This window comes from Pipistrellus kuhlii, unplaced genomic scaffold (assembly GCF_014108245.1).
Source record: "Pipistrellus kuhlii isolate mPipKuh1 unplaced genomic scaffold, mPipKuh1.p scaffold_m20_p_1, whole genome shotgun sequence".
Lineage (NCBI taxonomy): Eukaryota > Metazoa > Chordata > Mammalia > Chiroptera > Vespertilionidae > Pipistrellus > Pipistrellus kuhlii.
In genome coordinates, this window is record NW_023425404.1 from 145,358,920 (window position 1) to 145,377,272 (window position 18,353).

General features: G+C 41.1%; 2 protein-coding genes across 4 annotated transcripts in view; one reads left to right on the top strand and one right to left on the bottom strand.

The window, feature by feature from the left end:
- Nucleotides 1–494: 494 nt before the first annotated feature.
- Nucleotides 495–18,353, bottom strand: part of HERC3 (HECT and RLD domain containing E3 ubiquitin protein ligase 3) — a 91,998-nt gene continuing 74,139 nt past the window's right edge. For all 3 annotated transcript variants that reach the window (XM_036452893.2, XM_036452995.2, XM_036453154.2), the window contains 3 exons: nucleotides 3,434–3,617; nucleotides 3,141–3,243; nucleotides 495–2,168 (listed from right to left, as the gene is read on the bottom strand). In XM_036452893.2, the coding sequence (XP_036308786.1) occupies nucleotides 1,960–2,168; nucleotides 3,141–3,243; nucleotides 3,434–3,617 (496 nt within the window). In that variant the 3' untranslated portion in view covers nucleotides 495–1,959. The remainder of the gene's footprint in view (nucleotides 2,169–3,140; nucleotides 3,244–3,433; nucleotides 3,618–18,353) is intronic.
- NAP1L5 (nucleosome assembly protein 1 like 5) lies at nucleotides 11,999–12,826 on the top strand. The gene is made up of 2 exons (XM_036457460.2): nucleotides 11,999–12,087; nucleotides 12,259–12,826. Exons 1-2 carry the CDS (start codon nucleotides 11,999–12,001, stop codon nucleotides 12,824–12,826), a joined length of 657 nt encoding a protein of 218 aa, XP_036313353.2.

The following is an 18,353-nucleotide window of genomic DNA, read 5'->3' on the forward strand; positions in this document are numbered from 1 at the left end:
GTCCTGCTCTTCCCACTCCATTTCCTAACTGTCTCTCATGCCACATCTTTCTTCTTAAAATCAAGCTCAAGTCAGGTCACTGCCTCCAGCCTCACCCCAGGGTTATGAACAGTTTAACAAATCCTACTTTACTGTCAACTAACGCTCCAGTGTTTAGCCCTGTTCCTTGACCTCGAACATACCTTCTTTCTCCCCAGTCTTCCTTCCCGTTGTTTTCCTGTTTCCTCTGATGCTGTCTCCAGGTTATTCCTGTGCTTCCCTAGACACGGCCCCATGCGCAAGCCTTTGCACAGGTCTTCCCCCGCATGGGGAGAGCTCTCATCCCTCCCAGCCCTCAGAACTGCTATTCGCCCTCCGCGTCCTCTGCCCACCACCCCCACCAGCACTGCTTTTTTCTCCATTTCTCTGGCGCCTGCTATTAGATCATTTGGGTAGATGACTTAGTGTTTCTACTGAAAGCAAGCTACCCATTCTGCAAGTACAATAAGAAATAGTTTTAAGTTAAAACACCAAATTTATTGCATAATATTGAACTATATGCACACACATAGAAAATAAACATTTCATATAACTGTATATCTTCTTTTTAACCTTGTATTATAAAGACTGAAAAAACTACCAATTTAGCAATTGGAATACATTTTAAAAACAGAAAAACAAAATCAAAAATCTACAATCCTTCATTGAGATTTGATGCTATATCAAGATTCATAAATACTTCATTTTATATAAATAAGTCTTTCTCTAGTGACTAGGCATTTAAAATCAGGTTCACATGGATTCTTTGACCATGTAGAATTTTCCTATCCCACACGGAAGAAGGTTGAACATGTCATGATGTTTGAGATACATATATCTGCTTTCAACGCAATCGTCCCCCCAATCCCACTGTAAACAAACATTTCAAATGCAATAAACAAAAGTTCCAGCATAAAGAACATCCTTAAGTCTTAGCAATTAGGGAAGAGGGGGGGAAATCTGAATAGAAATTTTGCAATTTAAATAGGAATAAAAAAATAGACCACAGGCATCCATTAGGAGAGGGGAGGAAGGGAGCATAAGTCGGGTAACAGAATGAGATGAAGTGAAAGAAAAAGTAGTAAGGGAAGGGTAGGAAAGGGAAAAAGACAGGAGGGAGGAAACAGACAGTGGTAGAGGACAGAACAAGAAATTCATTATTTTTACTTTTCTTAGAGAAGAAACTCTAAAAAAAACTTAATCACCTCACCTTCCTGTCAGAAGGAATTTGGCTGAGCAACAAAATAAATTAAGCTCAGCTGCCACTCTAAGCTACTCTGCACTTCTTTAAGGACAGGGAGAGCCAGAAGGAGTTTGCTAATCCCTCAAAACTTTTTTTTTTTTTTAAGCAAAATGTGTTCATAAAGGCTCCCTTGAATTCTCAAGAGTTCAGCCAAGTAATGGACCCGCACTCAGTGAGCTGGAAGTGGGAGTTTCTGAAGTAGCCCTTTCCTCCTAGTCCTTAGAATAGGGCTGCGACAAGCCAGGGAGAGGAGACAGTCTGTGTGTGCCAGTAGGAAAGGACAGATCAGTTAAAACCACTCGTGCGAAGGAATGAGATGTTAAGAGAAGGAAGAGGAAGCACTGTAAGGAAAGACCAGAGCTGAGAGAGACATTTGGGGAATGAGAATTTAAGAACCGCTGCCATTGCATCCAGCGGAGTGCAACATATTCACGAGTGCAAGGAGCACTCCGTCATTTGGTTTAAAAACAAAAACACCCTCTTATACAACAGCCAATTTTTCACCCATCCCCCGACCCCCGACTTCTCAAGAAGGTTTCTGACTGCATACAACCCCAGAAACACATCAACCAGGTTCAGGATTCAAAAGTCCCCACACACGTATGCAATAAAAAAATAGAGCTCACTCCCCATGATTTTCTGTATAGGCCTCCATGTGCACACCGAGGAAGGAGGGGGATCTGGGGCAAGCCGGGGCCTCAGGCCAAACTGAAGCCCTCGTAGTTGTCCAAGGCCTGGGTCAGCCGCGCCCTCAGGATCTCTTTGCTGCTGTATTTGGGGAGATCGAGGAGGTTATAGCAAGTGTGGGCCACAGGCAAGTACTCCTCCCCGCTGGCCGTGGACTGGATGACAATCTGCAGGCTCGCCATGCCATAGATGGGGATCCGATCGCTGCCCGTCAGGAACACTGCGGAGAAAGGGAACCGGCATGACTAGCTCTGCCAACGGGGAGCCGCTCTCGGCCGTCCTCCAGGGAACAGGGAGGAAAGTGTGACACCCTGTGGCTCGGGGGAGAAGTACCACTGCTTTTATGTGCCAATGTGCACATCACTAATATTAACAAATGCTCATGCATGTAAAGGAAAAGAAAGGACCTTTCAAACCCTCCTTTTTGGTTTTCTATGAGTAAGAATTCTATGCTATTCACTGGCTAATTTCTGTCCTTGATTATACACTGACGCAAAGATGTCAAGTATTTTTTAAAGGCTGCGTTTGTTCACGTAAACCAGAGCTCATGTTCCTTTCCAAATGTATTCCCCTTCTCCAGGGTCAGCCAGGCAGTCAGAGAGGACCATAGGCTGTATCATTCCCTTTACATGAGATGTCCAGAAAAGGCACCTCCACAGACAGGAGACAGATGGCTGAGGTGGCGGGGGGGGGGGGGGGGGAGGAGGAAATGGGGGACGATTGCTACTGAGCGTGGGTTCCTCCTTGCAGTGACGAACATGTTCTAAAATGGATCGTTTCACAACCCAGTGAACACACTGAAGAACCATTGAGTTGTATACTTTACATGGGTGAACTGTATGGTATGTGAATTATACCACGATTGAAAAGCTAATATACATCACACCTCCCGAGTTACAAAGGCAATAGACATTTTGTAATATTTTCAAAAGGCTAGACAGATACGGCAAATTAATCCAAATGATTCGATTTCACCAACATGATACTTAAAGGAATAACTAATATAAGAAAAGTAAATGTTTTCAGAGCAACAACTAGGAATTAATATATTGTGCCTGAGATATCAAGACAAAAGTATAAACATTTATTAACTGTTTGCCCCTTGAAAGAGAATCTTATTTGTGGAGTATGTCCTACACCACACCCAAAACTAATACCTGATGAGTACCATACTGAGAACCCTGATACTTACAGAGAAACTTCTTCTTCTTTTCCAGTGGAAACTCATGAAATGTTTCCCAAAATAGTTTCACAGTGGGATGTGTGGCTGAGTAATCTCCCTTGTAGATGGCAGTCTGCCCCAAAAGACAAGAAGGAAAAACTGTATCTTAGAGAAAAGAAGGTTGTGGTGGGCACTGTATGTACCACATGCATTTAGGAGTAAGAACTAATCTCTAAGACGCAGGACACGTCCAAACCCTGCCCCTGGAAGAAGACCGAGCTCTGGGCACAGTCCCCCAGGCCACTGGAGAGGAAAACGCTTACCTCCTCCAGCTCCTCCCAGTTGTAGTTGCTGTTCCCCACCATCATGGCTCTTAGTTCCGAAGGCTGGAAGAGCTCAAGCACTTTGCCACCACACACCTTGAGGAAGCCACTGGAAAACGCTGTGTACCATTCGTGAACGGAGAGCTGGAAGATGTAGTTCACGTAAGCATCCACAAATTCCTGCCTGCCAGAAAGCCACAGAAACAGCACGTGTCAGCCCAAAGTCTGTAGGATTTACCCAGTTCCCCTTTCACACTGAGGTGGGGAGTGATGAAAACGGAGTTCCTCTCGATTCTCACAGCAGCAGGCTCCTAAGGAAGGTTAGTGTCCAGCCCCAGGGTTCCGCCCAAGTGTCAGGTGACCTGGTGGTAGGACATGCAGGTGGAGCCATACTCCAGTTTTCACCTTGTTTATGGTGAAAATTTATTTTAGAAAATTTGTTTATGCTTAAAATTTATTTTAGGGAAAAAAAAGACTTTTTCTGCTAAAAGAAAAAAATCTAGGATGATGGTTCTCACTCCTTCCCCTCTTCAAAAACAAAGCTAAACTGTCCGATATTTGTATCCTCTTATATCTTAAAGGTAGTGTCATAACTCTCTTTTTTCCTTCACAGACGTATATAAAATGCCCCCAGAAATTTCTCTTCTCACTCCTTCCCCTTTTCAAAAACAAAGCTAAACTGTCTGATATTTGTATCCTCTTATATCTTAAAGGTAGTGTCATAACTCTCTTTTTTCCTTCACAGACGTATATAAAATGCCCCCAGAAATCTCTCTTCTCACTTTTACTATACACAAGAAGCTCACAGATGAGATCGTAACTCCTTTCTGTAAATCTCTTCATCATCCCTGCAAAGAGCTTGTCATACAGTGACTCCATCTCACTAATAACAGCCAGTCAAACGAAAAAACAACAGTGAATTCCCATTTCACCCACTGGACCGGCATAAGCTGAAAAGACAGAGAATATGGCTGTGATGGGTAAAGATGTGGGGAAACAGGAACCTCATACACAGCTAGTGGGAAGAAGAGGTATGAAATAACAATGGGAAGCACATAGAAATAAACAAAAAATCGTGAAAAGCCAAGGCAGTTTATTCAGAAGTTGCTATAGCAAAGGAGTCATTTATGTTTTGGCAGAGACTCAAAAGCAGGCCGAAGGTGGGAGAGCTTCAGAGTGGAAAAAGAGGAGGCTTCAGCTGTGCCCTGGCCGGAGGCTGCTGGCATGGAGAGGCTGTGCTGGGCTAACTAGAAGCGGGCATCCCATGTGATCGGTCAGAGAAGCATGTGCTGCTGCTTCTCTGTTATGGGGAAGAGGGGTGTTAAGGTATAATCAACATTTAACTTTAGCTTCAGATATACAACAGGATGATTCCATAATCATTCTAGATAATATCCACTGCCATACATAGTTACAAATTGTTTCTCCCCTTGGGATAAGAAATTTGTAAGATCTACTCTCTCAGTGACGTTTTGCTTTTTTTCTGATTGGTCCTAAGTTGGAAGGAGCTGCCCAGTGCTGGCCATTTGGGGCTGACTGTTCCAGGAGTTACTGAGAGACGGCAAGCTGGCTGCTAATGCAGACTAGGGGCTGGCTTTCCTGAGCAGGCAGTGGCAGGTGAGAGTTCTTTCCTTCTCTCCCTAGTGAGAATGTACACTGTGAAATGAGGCCTCTAAACACCTAGGAGAAAAAGTGGCCAATAGCCCAAATAAGTTAAAACATAAACATCTGACTACCCTTGAAAAATGGCGGAAGAATAGATGGGCGGATTCTGAGCCTTGTCCCGAAGCAGAAAGAGCGAGCAGCTGAAGGTCCCGTTCTGTGAGTGTTTATTAGCAAGCCAAGAGACAGCTGACACCAGAAGAAACTGGGGGTCTGCTGATCAGGATGCCCCTGACAGGGAAGCACCCATGGCGGGGCTGGGTGCCCTCCAGGAGCTACCTAGGGGCTTGGACGGGGGAAATCTCGCCATCTTGAAGGGAAATTGGATCGTGTCAGAGGCCTGGATATCCACAGCCGCAGCGACCACCAAGCAGCTGTGAGCCACAGAACACTGATCCCGGGCAGCAGGAACACTTGGACTCACAAGAGCGCCCCACCGCACGGCGAAAAGGTCAGACTTCACGGGGAGAGGGTGAGTGCTCCCGAAGAAGACAGAAGCCCGCGAACGGAAACTGGAGGACAGGTGCGGCGTTTACAAGTAGAAGGCTTTAGAGCCCTGGAAGTCAACCCAGAAACACTGCCACCCAGAGGCTAAATCACAAATTGACCCTAGTGTAATAAAAAAAATCAAAGCAAGACCTGCTTAAAAATCAGGACCGGCCTACAACACTGAGGAGCAGTGAAATGCAGGGAACTGCAATACTGCCCGGACTGGGAAACAGGTGTGCCAAACAGAACGATAGAGGAAGTGAATGACCTTCATTACTGCAAATTTTATTTAATTTTTTATTTTTATTTTTTAATTGTTTAATTTTTGTTTTCTATTTTTTCTTCCTTTTTTCCTCACTTGATTTTACCTTTTTAATTATTACATTTTATATGTAATCAACATTATTACTACTACTATTTTACATTTTTTATCTTATTTTCTTTTGTTTTGTTTTTTAAGTGTCATATTATTTGCTTTTTTTTTTTTTAACTTCAGGATTAGTGTTCTACAGTCTATATTTATCTTTCCTTCTCCAACACTTTATTCTATCTCAACCCTACCTTCATGCCATCACTCTCTTCCTAACCTTTTCCCTTTGGTGTCTTTATTATCTTAACCCTTTCCTGCTCTAGATTTTCCTTATTCTTTCTGTTTACCTCCTCCTAAAATTTCACCCTACTTGTGTATATCTAAATTCCAACCCCCTGCTCCAAGCCCATTCACACCTCCCTTGTCGCTGTCCTAAAAAAAACGAACAAAAACCAGTCTCTCTCTATTCCTTTGTAGTTGAATGTTGAAGTTTTATGCTTTTTTTGTTAGATTGGTTTGCTTATTCTTTTTGTTTGATTGTATGTTTTTGTTAGCTGGGTTCTAGTCACCTTTATTGGAGGTTATTAATATCACAAACACATTTCTGTTCAGTGCCTTGTGTGTTGTACCTGGTTGTGTTTTATTTTGTATCTTTAAATCAAAGCAGAAGAGAGAGAACTACATAACTAGACATCCTGAAAAGAGAGATCATGGGGAGACAAAGAAACAGCCCGCATATGAAAGAAAAGCAGGCATCACCAGAAAAGGAAGTAAATGAGTTAGAAGCAAGCAACCTAGAGAGCAAAAATTTAGAGTAATGATCATAAGATGGCTAAAAAGAATGGAAGACAAATTTGACAATATGAGTAAGAACAAAGAGGAAATGAAGAACCAAGAAGAACTGAAAATGACATCACTACTGTAAAGAACTCAATAGAAAGCATCAAGAGTAGACTAGAAGAAGCAGAGGACCGCATCAGTGAGCTAGAAGACAAGATGGAAAAAAATACCCAATTAGAGCAGCTTCTGGGGAAAAAAATTAAAAAGCAGGAGGAGAGCCTAAGGGAACTTTGGGACAATACAAAACAAAACAATATTAGAATAATAGGGGTTCCAGATGAAAGGAAACTGAGGAACACATGGAAAACGTATTTCAAGAAATAATGACAGAAAACTTTCCTGAGATAGAGAAGAAAAACCCACACAAATCCAAGATGCTCACAGAGTCCCAAGCAAAATGAATCCCAAAAGAGCGACGCCAAGGGACATCATAATTAAATTGGCAGACATCAACAACAAAGTAAGAATCTTAAAAGCAGCCAGAGAGAGATAGAAAGTTACATATAAAGGAATCCCCATCAGACTAGCAACTGATTTCTCAACAAAAACTCATCAGGTCAAGAGAATGGGATGAAATATACAAAGTCATGCAAAGGAAGGGTCTGAATCCAAGAATACTGTACCCAGCAAGGCTATCAATCAAAATTAAAGATGAAATCAGGAGCTTCACAGACAAAAAAAGACTAAAGGAATTTATCTCCACCAAACCAACAATGCAAGAAATGTTAAAGGGTCTACTGTAAAAATAAAGAAATAGGAAGCGAAGAAGGAACACAGGGATATAGAATAAAAATGGCGTCAAATGAGTACCTATCAATAATAACTTTAAATGTAAATGCATTAAATACTCCAATCAAAAGACATAGGGTAACAGATTGGATAAGAAAACAAGACCCATATATCTGCTGTCTACAAGAAACCCACTTGTAGACACACACAGATTGAGGGTGAAGGGGTGGGAAAAGGTTTTCCAGGCGAATGGAAATGAAAAAAAAGCTGGGGTAGCAATACTGATATCTGACAAATTATATCTCAGAATGAAGAACATAACAAGAGATAATGAAGGCCACCTCATAATATTAAAGGGAGCAATCCAACAAGAAGAAATAACCCTGGAAAATATATATGCACTCAATACGGGAGCACTCAAATACATAAAAAAAACTGCTGGAGGACATTAAGGGAGAGATTAATAGCAATACAATCATATTAGGAGATTTTAATACCCCACTATCACCTTTGGACAAATCATCTAAACAAAAAATCAGCAAAGAAATCAATCCTAAATGACTCACTAGACCAGATGGAATTAATCGACATCTTCAGAACATTCCATTCCAAAGCCACAGAATATACATTCTTCTCAAGTGCACATGGGTCATTTTCAAAGATAGACCACATGTTGGGACATAGGCAAAGTCTCTTCAAATTCAAGAAGATAGAAATCATATCAAACATCTTCTCAGATCATAGTGGCATAAAACTGGAAATTAACTACAATAAAAATAATCTAAAGAAATCAAACACATGGAGACTACACAGCATGCTATTAAACAAAGACTGGGTTATCAGAGAAATCAAGGAAGAAATTAAAAACATCCTGGAAACAAATGGCAATGAAAACACAACAATTCAAAATCTATGGGACACAGCAAAAGCAGTTTTGAGAGGGAAGTTCATATCCCTACAAGCTTATGGCAAAAAAAAACAAAGCAAAACAAGAAAAGATGGTAACAAATTATCTAACTCGACAATTTAAAGATTTAGAAAAAGAGCAACAAGAAAAGCCCAGTGTAAGCAGAAGGAAGGAAATAATAAAAATCAGAGCAGAGATAAACAACATAGAGACCAAAGAAACAATACATAAGATCAACAAAACCAAGAGCTAGTTCTTTGAAAGGATAAACAAGATTGATGAACCTCTAGCCAGGCTAACCAAGAAACAAAGAGAGAGGACTCAAATAAACAAAATCATAAATGAAAGAGGTGAAATAACAACAGACCCTGCCGAAATACAAAGGATTGTTACAAAATACTACGAACAACTCTATTCCAACAAACTGAACAACCTGGAGGAAATGGACATATTCCTAGAAAAATACAACCTTCCAAAACTCAATCAGGAAGAATCTAAAAATCTCAATAGACCAGTGACTTGGGAAGAAATTGAAACAGTCATCAAAAAGCTTCCAGCAAACAAAAGCCCAGGACCAGATGGCTTCACAGGAGAGTTTTACCAAACATTCAAGGAAGAATTAAAACCTATCCTGAAAAATTAAAGAGGAAGGAACACTTCCAAACTCCTTCTATGAAGCCAGTATCACCCTAATACCAAAACCAGATAAAGACAACTCAACGAAAGAGAATTACAGGCCAATATCCCTCATGAAAATAGATGCCAAAACCCTCAACAAAATTCTAGCAAATCGGCTCCAGCAGAACATCAGAAAGATCATACACCATGACCAAGTAGGATTTATTCCAGGAATGCAAGGATGGTACAATATCCGCAAATCAATAAAACGTGATACATCACATAAACAAACTGAAAGATAAAAGTCACAGTCATATCAATTGATGCAGAAAAAGCATATGATAAAATCCAACACCCTTTCCTGATAAAAACTCTCAACAAGGTGGGAGTACAAGGATCATACCTCAACATAATAAAAGCTATATATGATAAGCCCACAGCCAACATCATACTCAATGGGCAAAAACTAAAACCGTTCCCTCTAAGAACAGGAACAAGACAGGGATGCCCACTCTCACCACTCCTGTTTGACATAGTACTGGAAGTACTAGCCATTGCAATTAGACAAGAGGAGGAAATAAAAGGCATCCAAATTGGAAAAGAAGAAGTAAAGTTATCTTTATTTGCAGATGACATGATATTGTACATAAAAAAAACCAAAAGACTCCATCAAAAAACTAATTGGCTTAATAAATGAATTTGGCAATGTAGCAGGATACAAAATTAATGCCAAAAAATCTATGGCATTTCTATACACCAACAGTGAACTTACAGAAACAGAGACTAAAAAATCAATCCCTATTACCATCGCACCAAAAAAATTAAGATACCTAGGAATAAACTTAACTAAGGAAGTAAAGGACCTATATGCAGAAAACTACATGACACTGAAAAAAGAGATAGAGGAAGATGTAAACAGATGGAAGAACATACCATGTTCATGGATTGGTAGAATCAACATCATCAAAATGTCCATACTTCCCAAAGCAATCTATAGGTTCAATGCACTCCCCATTAAAATACCAACGGCATATTTCACTGACCTAGAAAGAATTCTCCAAAAGTTCATTTGGAACAATAAAAGACCCCGAATAGCCACAGCTATCCTGAGAAAGAATTGTAAAGTAGGAGGGTTCTCAATACCAGATTTCAAGCTGTATTACAAAGCCACTGTTTTCAAAACAGCCTGATACTGGCACAAGAACAGACATATAGATCAATGGAATAGAATCGAGAACCCAGATATCAACCCAAATCACTATGCTCAATTAATATTTGACAAAGGAAGCACGAATATACAATGGAGTCAAGATAGTCTCTTCAATAAATGGTGTTGGGAAAATTGGACAGATACATGCAAAAGAATGAAACTAGATCACCAACTTACATCATACACAAAAATAAACTCAAACTGGATACAGGACTTAAACATAAGAAGGGAAACCATTAAAATACTAGAGGCATCCAAAGGAAGCAAAATCTCAGACATATGCCAAAAGAACTTCTTCACTGATACTGCCCCTTGGCAATGGAAGCTAAAGAGAAAATAAACAAATGGGACTACCACAAAATAAAAAGCTTTTTTACAGCAAAAGAAACCATCAACAAAAACAACAAGAAAGCCCCACTGTATGGGAAAACATATTTGCAAATGTTACCACTGATAAAGGTTTAATCTCCAACATCTACAGACAGCTTATACAACTTAATAAAAGGAAGATAAATGACCCCATTAAAAAATGGGCAATGGACCTAAATAGAATATTTTCAAAAGAAGACAGAAGGAAGGCCAAGAGGCACATGAAAACATGCTCAAAGTCACTAATTACCCAAGAGATGCAAATCAAAACAACAATGCGGTACCATCTCACACCTGTCAGAATGGCCAACATCAACAAATCAACAAATGACAAGTGTTGGCGAGGTTGCAGAGAAAAAGGAACCCTCGTGCACTGCTGGTGGGAATGCAGACTGGTGCAACCACTGTGGAGAACAGTATAGAGTTTCCTCAAAAAATTGAAAATGGAACTCCCATTTGAACCAGTAATCCCACTCCCAGGAATATATCCCAAGAATCTATTATAGAAACACCAATCTGAAAGGATATATGCACCCCTATGTTCATAGCAGCACAATCTACAATAGCTAGGATTTGGAAACAGCCTAGGTGCCCATCAGCAGATGATTGGATCAAAAAACTATGGTACATTTACACAATGGAATACTATGCTGCCATAAAAAAGAAGAAATTCTCATCATTTGCAGCAACCTGGATGGAATTGGAGAACATCATTCTGAGTGAAATAAGCCAGTCAATGAAAGAGAAACACCACATGACCTCACTCATTTGTGGATAATAAAGAGCATTATAAATTGATGAACCAAAAGATATAGAGACAGTAAAGCAACAAGCATACTGTCAAATTACAGCGGGGAGAGGAAGGAGGTCTGGGGGAGATAAGAGATCAACCAAAGGACTTGTATACATGCATATAAGTACAACCAATGGACACAAAACTCTGGGGAGAGAGGGTATGTATGGGGGGATTGGGGGCGCAATGGTAAGATATGTACACAGATAATAATTTAATTTAAAAAAAATAAGGGAAGAAAACAAAACCAAAAACATAAACATCCTTTGACCCAGGCAGGTGACACAAAAAGATTCTCACATGCATACACAAGAAGACGAGTACTGTGATGTGGTTTGTTTTTTAAATTAAGTTTATTGGGGTGACACTGGTCAATATGATCGTATAGGTTTCAGGTATGAGTTTCCATGTTACAAGATCTGTATGTCTCGCTGTGTGCTCACCAAAGTCAAATCTTGTCACAATTTATTAGGACCCCCTTCTCCCCCCCATCCCACCCCCTTTCTCTGGCAGCAGTGTGGTTTTTTTGGTCTTTTGTTTTTAAATATATTTTTATTCATTTTGGAGAAGGAGAGAGGGTGAGAGAGAAACAACAATAAGAATCACTGATCTGCTGCCCCTCACGCCCCCAACTAGGGATGAAGCCTGCAACCCCAATCAAAGCCGACTCCATGAGTAAGCCAAGAGAAGCTACAAGGCAGACCCACACCAACCACAGGGAGATCAGGCAAGCCCAAGACAACATATTGACAGACTGAGGGATTTGAGAGCGACTGAGATGCAAACTGCGGGGACAGGGTAACCAGGTAACGGGATCTGACGTCAGTTTTAACACCAGGGAGAAGACAGAATAGCGTTGGCAACAGGAAAAAGCTGTCGCAGAACGTTGGGGGAGGAGGGACGACCATCAGCTGACGCCAGGGAGCCAGTCCAGGGCTCCACGCTGTGCGGACGGCGGGGCTGCGGCTGGAGGACCCGGCGGCGCGGCAAGGGGGGCGGCTGCGTGCCGCGGAGTCATGGCCAAGTGCGGTGCGGAGGGGCCGGGGACCCCTGCACAGAATGCGCCAAAGCCTACACATGCTTCTCTGGAGAACCTGCCTAACGCGGTGAAATGCAGAGTCCTGGCCCTCAAAAAACTGCAGAAGCGCTGCGATAAGATAAAGGCCAGATTTGATAAGGAATCCCAGGCCCTGGAACAAAAGTATAAGGAAATGTACAAGCCTGTGCTTGCCGAGATCCAAGAGCTCTGTGGTGAGCTGGAGGGCTATGCATGGACTGTGGAGGGTGAGGCGGCGAGGGAGGAGGAGGAGGAGGAGGAGGTGGCGGCGTCCGAGGAGGAGGAGGAGGAGCAGGAGGAGGAGAAGCAGCCCCCTATGGAGGCCAAAAATGAGGCTCCCAACTCCAGGGTGCCTCATGACGCCCAGGAACAGGCGGAGGCACCAATGGAAGAGGAGAATGACAGCTAAAGAAATCCTGATTTTTTTTTCTTTGGAATATTGGTGAACTTGGAAAGGCTCAGGTTTTGGGACCAAAATACAATATGAATCAATTCTGACATTCCGAAAACTAAATTAAATTGAAACAATCTGGTCCTGTCCAGCCCGCTTCAAATTTGATTTTCATTTTGAACCCAATAAATGACTCAAAAGGCATTGGAGAAAACGAGATCAATTAAAAATTTTTCTTCTCATGATCTCTTTTGTGAGGGCGGGAACTAAAGGCTTATGGAGGGTGTCAAGTGGATGTGAAGAACCACTGGGAAACCCCCAGTCATCACGCCCTTCATCACACTCCACATGGGATTCCTGGCCAAGAGGGAACGGTCCTCAGGACTCAATTCTCCCATCTCCTTAGTCCTGAAATCCTCCACTGCAGAAAAAAGCAGAATCCAAGGAAAACACTCATCCACAAGACTTTGCTTTTGTAACCCAGACCTCAGCTGTCCACGTCAGAAAGGAGGGATGGTATCCAGGAAGCCTGTGGCGGAGACCAGTGATGGCACTGCCAATGAGGCCTGGGAACAGCCACTTCACATTTGAAAGAGGTTCGGAATGTTTGGATTTAGGGAAATAAATCGTTCTGAGAAGGCGACTGTATAACCTGTATGTAATACTGCCAACATGTGTTCATTACTTGCATTCTCATGTTTATGTGCTCCTTCAGTAAGGAACACATAAACATGATAATGTCTATTTATAAACAGATAATGTCTATTTACAATGGTGTAAAAAATGTTTTAAGTACTATTAAATCCTCTACCTAGTATTTCAGAAATATTTACTTGAAGAAATGCAGAATGTAGCAAATTCTGTAAAGCACATGCATATAGTGTTACATAGTTTGATCCTTGTGAAATCTTTTTGTCATGTAGCTTTTATTTATTTATTTTAATATTTTTGTTGATTTCAGGGAGGGAGAGGGAGAGATTGAACGCAGGCATGTGCCCTTTATCAGAATCGAACCTGGGGCCCTTCAATCCGCAGGCCAATGCTCCATTCACTGAGCCAAACCAGCTAGGGCTGTCATGTAGCTTTTAAAATGTAGCTTTTAGAACTCTTCAATGAAGCTGATGTTTGGGAAAACATACATACTTCAAGTACCGATCTAAATGTGTGTCCCCACCCTCAGCTCAAAAGCAGAAAAGTTCATTTGCTTATATTAGCTGTGCCTTCATTATTTTGTATGTAAATCTGACATATGAAATATAAAATGGTGCAAAATCAAAGTTTACTGCTTGAGGATAGAGTGCATTCAGAAGGACACATTTAATGTAAAGACTCTTAGCTTCTTTTGTGATTTTGAATTGTGTGTATTTGAATTTATGCATAAAGTTGTTTACCACTGTGATGTTAATAAAACAGTATTTTCAAACAAGAAAAGGATTTGGTACTCTGAATGCCTGCCATCAAATCCCAGCTCTGCGTCCTTTTAGCAATGAACCTTGGGCAATTCATTTAATCTGTGTTCATTTTCTTCTCATCTATAAAAGAGGATAGCAATACTCCCCCTCTTCATGGTTATTATGGACAACAATGAGTTAATACATACAAACCCCACAGACCAGTGTCTGAAAGTACCCAAGATATATCAATTATTATTATATAAAAGACAGAGACGTGATTATAAATTCAATCCTCATTCTCTCCCCAGTTACAGAAGGAGAGGAAATAAGCACCATTACATTCTTGTTTATGATTCCTTATTGTTAGAAAACAAGGTTAGTCTTTAATACAGAAACACAGGAAATCCAATACAAGTTTGGTTTCAATATAAAATCAGGGTTTGATTGCTTCCCAAAAAGGATAAAAGACTGTGACATCTATTTATATATGTAAAACCCTAATATGCAAATAGACCAAACCGCAGAACAACCGAACAACCAGTCACTATGACCGATTGCTCACTGACCACCAAGGGGCAAGTGTGAAACATGGTGGGAATTGGCAGCAGCGGGATGGTAGAGCAGGGGGAGTGGGGGCACCAGATCAAGGCGGGATACCAGTCACTGCCATCAGGGAGAGCCTTTGGTAGTTACTGAAAATTCTTTGCTCTCACGTGCCCGTCCCACCCGACACTCACACCTGATGCCAATGCCAGCCCCACTTGCACCCGCTGCCAGCGCCGGAGCTGCCACTAGCACCTGCTGACATCAGCGGGTGCGAGTGGGGGCTGCCAGGCCCTGATTGCCCCTCAGGGCTTCTCCATCTCCCCCTCCTCCTGAGGGGCTATCAGGGCTGGCAGTCGCCTCTCGCACCCACTTGCCAGCAATGGCCCCACTCACACCTGCAGCCGGCACCAGAGCTGCTGTTTGTGCCCACTTGGTGCCATCTGGGGGTGTGAGCAGCAGCTGCTGGCCCCAATCATCCCTGAGGCCTTCTCCACCACACCCCCTGCTCCTAAGGGGCAATTGGGACAGCAGTCACCGCTCACACACACTGACAGCGCCAGCTCTGCTTGCACCCGCTGCTGGGGCCATTCCAAATCGCTCTGAACTGTTAGCGGGTATGAGCAGCTGCAGCAGGAGCAGAGCTGCAGGCAGACAGGGGACCAGGGGCTACGGTGGGAGGGGCCGAGTGTTGGCACAGAGGATGGGTGAGACCCGCCTCTTTGCCCACTGCAGATTCATAGCCCACAGTTCCTTTCAAGGTGCACAAATTTGTGCACTAGGCCCCTAGTGAATATATAAAAAAGGTATTTCAACATTCTGAATGAAGTAAAACTAATTTAAAGCCTTACAAAAATTTTTATAACTCAAGATGCATTTTCTGCCATATCCCATAAAGGATAAAATTACACAGAAGCAAAATTTGACTGCTTTACCTTAGAGAATGGGAGGCAGCTCTGACCTGTTACTAATGGCAATAGTTGAGTAAAACCTTAAGGCAATATTTATCTCCTTTAGGGCCAGTCCAAGCGAGCAGGGGTGGGGGGAGGGGGGTATTGTGTGTGTGTGTGTGTGTGTGTGTGTGTGTGTGTGTGTATGTGTGTAAGTCTGATCAGTTACCAGATAAATATACAAAAATCAATAACTATTTCTAGGCACTAATCTCAAAATATATAGAAAAGGCTTTCTTTCACAATAGAATAAGAAATCAAATATTTATAAAAACCTCTAATAAAAATATGTATAACCTATATGAAAAGAAAAAAAAACCAGAATGGGCCTTTTTGTTATTGTTATTCCTCACCTGAGAATATTTTTTCCATTACTTTTTAGAAGTATGGAAAAGAGGGGGAAGAGATACAGGGAGAGACACATTGATTAGTTTCCTCCTGCATGCGCCCTGACCTGGGCTGGGGATCGAGCCCACAGCCTAGGTACATGCCTTGACCAGAACTGAATGCATGACATTCAGTCCTCTAACCACTGAGCAAAACCAGCTAGGATCAGAATATGCCTCAGGATGGTAAGATTAAATATCACAGAAGTGTCCATTCTTCCCAAATTAACTTTTAATTTATCACACTTCAAATGAAAACCCAAACTAGATTTGCAAATTAATATAATTACCTTAATGTTCACCTGTAAGAACAGCTAAGAAAACTAGCAATATGGATACAATTCAGGTTTTGCCTTAGAATATAAATTCAAACAAATTTTTAATTGAGTAAATTACATTAGTATTTTATCAGTTTCTAGACAGGGAAAGAAAGACTTCACGACACAAAAATTAATAAATTATAAAGACTTGAAAACAACACATTTTCAAAAGCAAACAACAAACAGGAAATAACATCTGCAATAAATATGGCTAACAAAGACTTTAATAGTCTTAATATAATAGAGTTCATACGAATCAATGAAAATCATTTTGTCTCAATCGCAAATGCATAAAGAACATAGCGGACTACTTTAGAAAGGGGAAATTCTGCAACCCGGTTTGGGGCAGAAAAACGTGTCCTAAAAGGGCAGCACTAAGTGAAGAAGGCTCCAGTGAGGTCGAGTACTCGGACTCCCAGCTGCGTGCTCTGGGCAGCAATCTTTCTTCCACTTACAGGACTTCAGCTGTAGGGTTTTCTAACTACCAAACATGAATACTGCTGGCCACTTTCCCCAGGACACAGGCATGTTTATAATCCCCTTTACTCAGGCAGAAATTTTCACCACTTCCTAACTGGGTTGATCTTTACCCTCTGTTTCCTGCAGTGCCTATTGAATAGTTCCTCAGAAAGCCATAAAGCATGCATGATAGCATCTAGCAGGATACCCTCCTTTCAAGGCAGGTCAAACACTACCATACGTCAACCCTTTTTAATCTACTATAGGCTGAAATTAGTAAACAACACTCAAAATAACTGGCAGAAAGACAGTGTGCATCACACATTTAACTCGGGCTCTAAGAGAATTCTGCAGAAAACGGTAGCATGCCGATGCTCACGTCCTAATGGGGCACAGCAGCTCTCCCTGCCTGAGAGTTTACATTCAAGGTGTACACAGATGCATTTACTCATTCACACACGTGGACACTTTTTTCTTATTAAGGTAGAAATTCACAAAAGGTAATTAACTGTTTGAAATAAACAATTCAGTGGCATTCATATATTCACAATGTTGTATAATCATCACTTCCATCTAATTCAGTTTTTTCACACAAAAATATTTTAGAGGTAAATATCAATAAAGTGGATCAGTGCTGTGTAAATAGGTAAAGTAACTTCTATATAGCAGCAATATAAAATTTTACAAATGATATCAAATTTTTTTTTTAGAAAATAATCAGAGCTTTTAAGGATTAGTGAGATGGGTACTCACATATACGAATGATAATGAATAAGCTGATATAATTTGTTAGAAAAATTAATTTAGCAAAGATACCTATCAACAGATTCAAAATGATATATCCTAATTCAGTTTCACCCTTGGAACCTAATCATTAAAAAGCAATCTGAAAGGCAAAAAAAAAACACAAAAAAACTTTTAAACACAAAAGGTGCCGAGACTGGTTTGGCTCAATGGATAGAGCGTCGGCTTGGGGACTGAAGGGACCTGGGTTCGGTTCCGGTCAGGGGCATGTACCTTGGTTGCGGGCATATCCCCGGTAGGGGGTGTGCAAGAGGCAGCTGATCGATGACTCTCTCTCATCGATGTTTCTGGCTTTCTATCTCTCTCCCTTCCTCTCTGTACAAAATCAATAATATATATATATATATATATATATATATATATATATATATATATATATATATAGAGAGATAAACAAAAGGTGTTTGATAGTCTTACTAAAATGAAGAAGGAACAAAAATGGTCTGTTATATAAGGCTTTTATTATATATTGAGGCATGATCCATCCCTCTATTCCCACTTTGCAGAGAGTTTTTATCAAATATGGGTGCTGGATTTGCCAAGTGCTTTTTCTGCATCTATTGATACAATCATGTGATTTTTGTCTTTCAATCTGTTTATGTGATGTATCACATTTATTGATTTGTGAATATTGTACCAGCCTTGCATCCCTGGAATAAATCCCATTTGATCATGGTGTCTGATCTTTT

Excerpts from the sequence above, each read along its gene's own strand:
- NAP1L5 (XM_036457460.2), top strand. The coding sequence starts at position 11,999 with ATGAAGCCTGCAACCCCAATCAAAGCCGACTCCATGAGTAAGCCAAGA. Across the intron at positions 12,088-12,258 it reads ACCAACCACAGGGAGATCAG|GGACGACCATCAGCTGACGC; the intron begins GCAAGCCCAAGA and ends TTGGGGGAGGAG.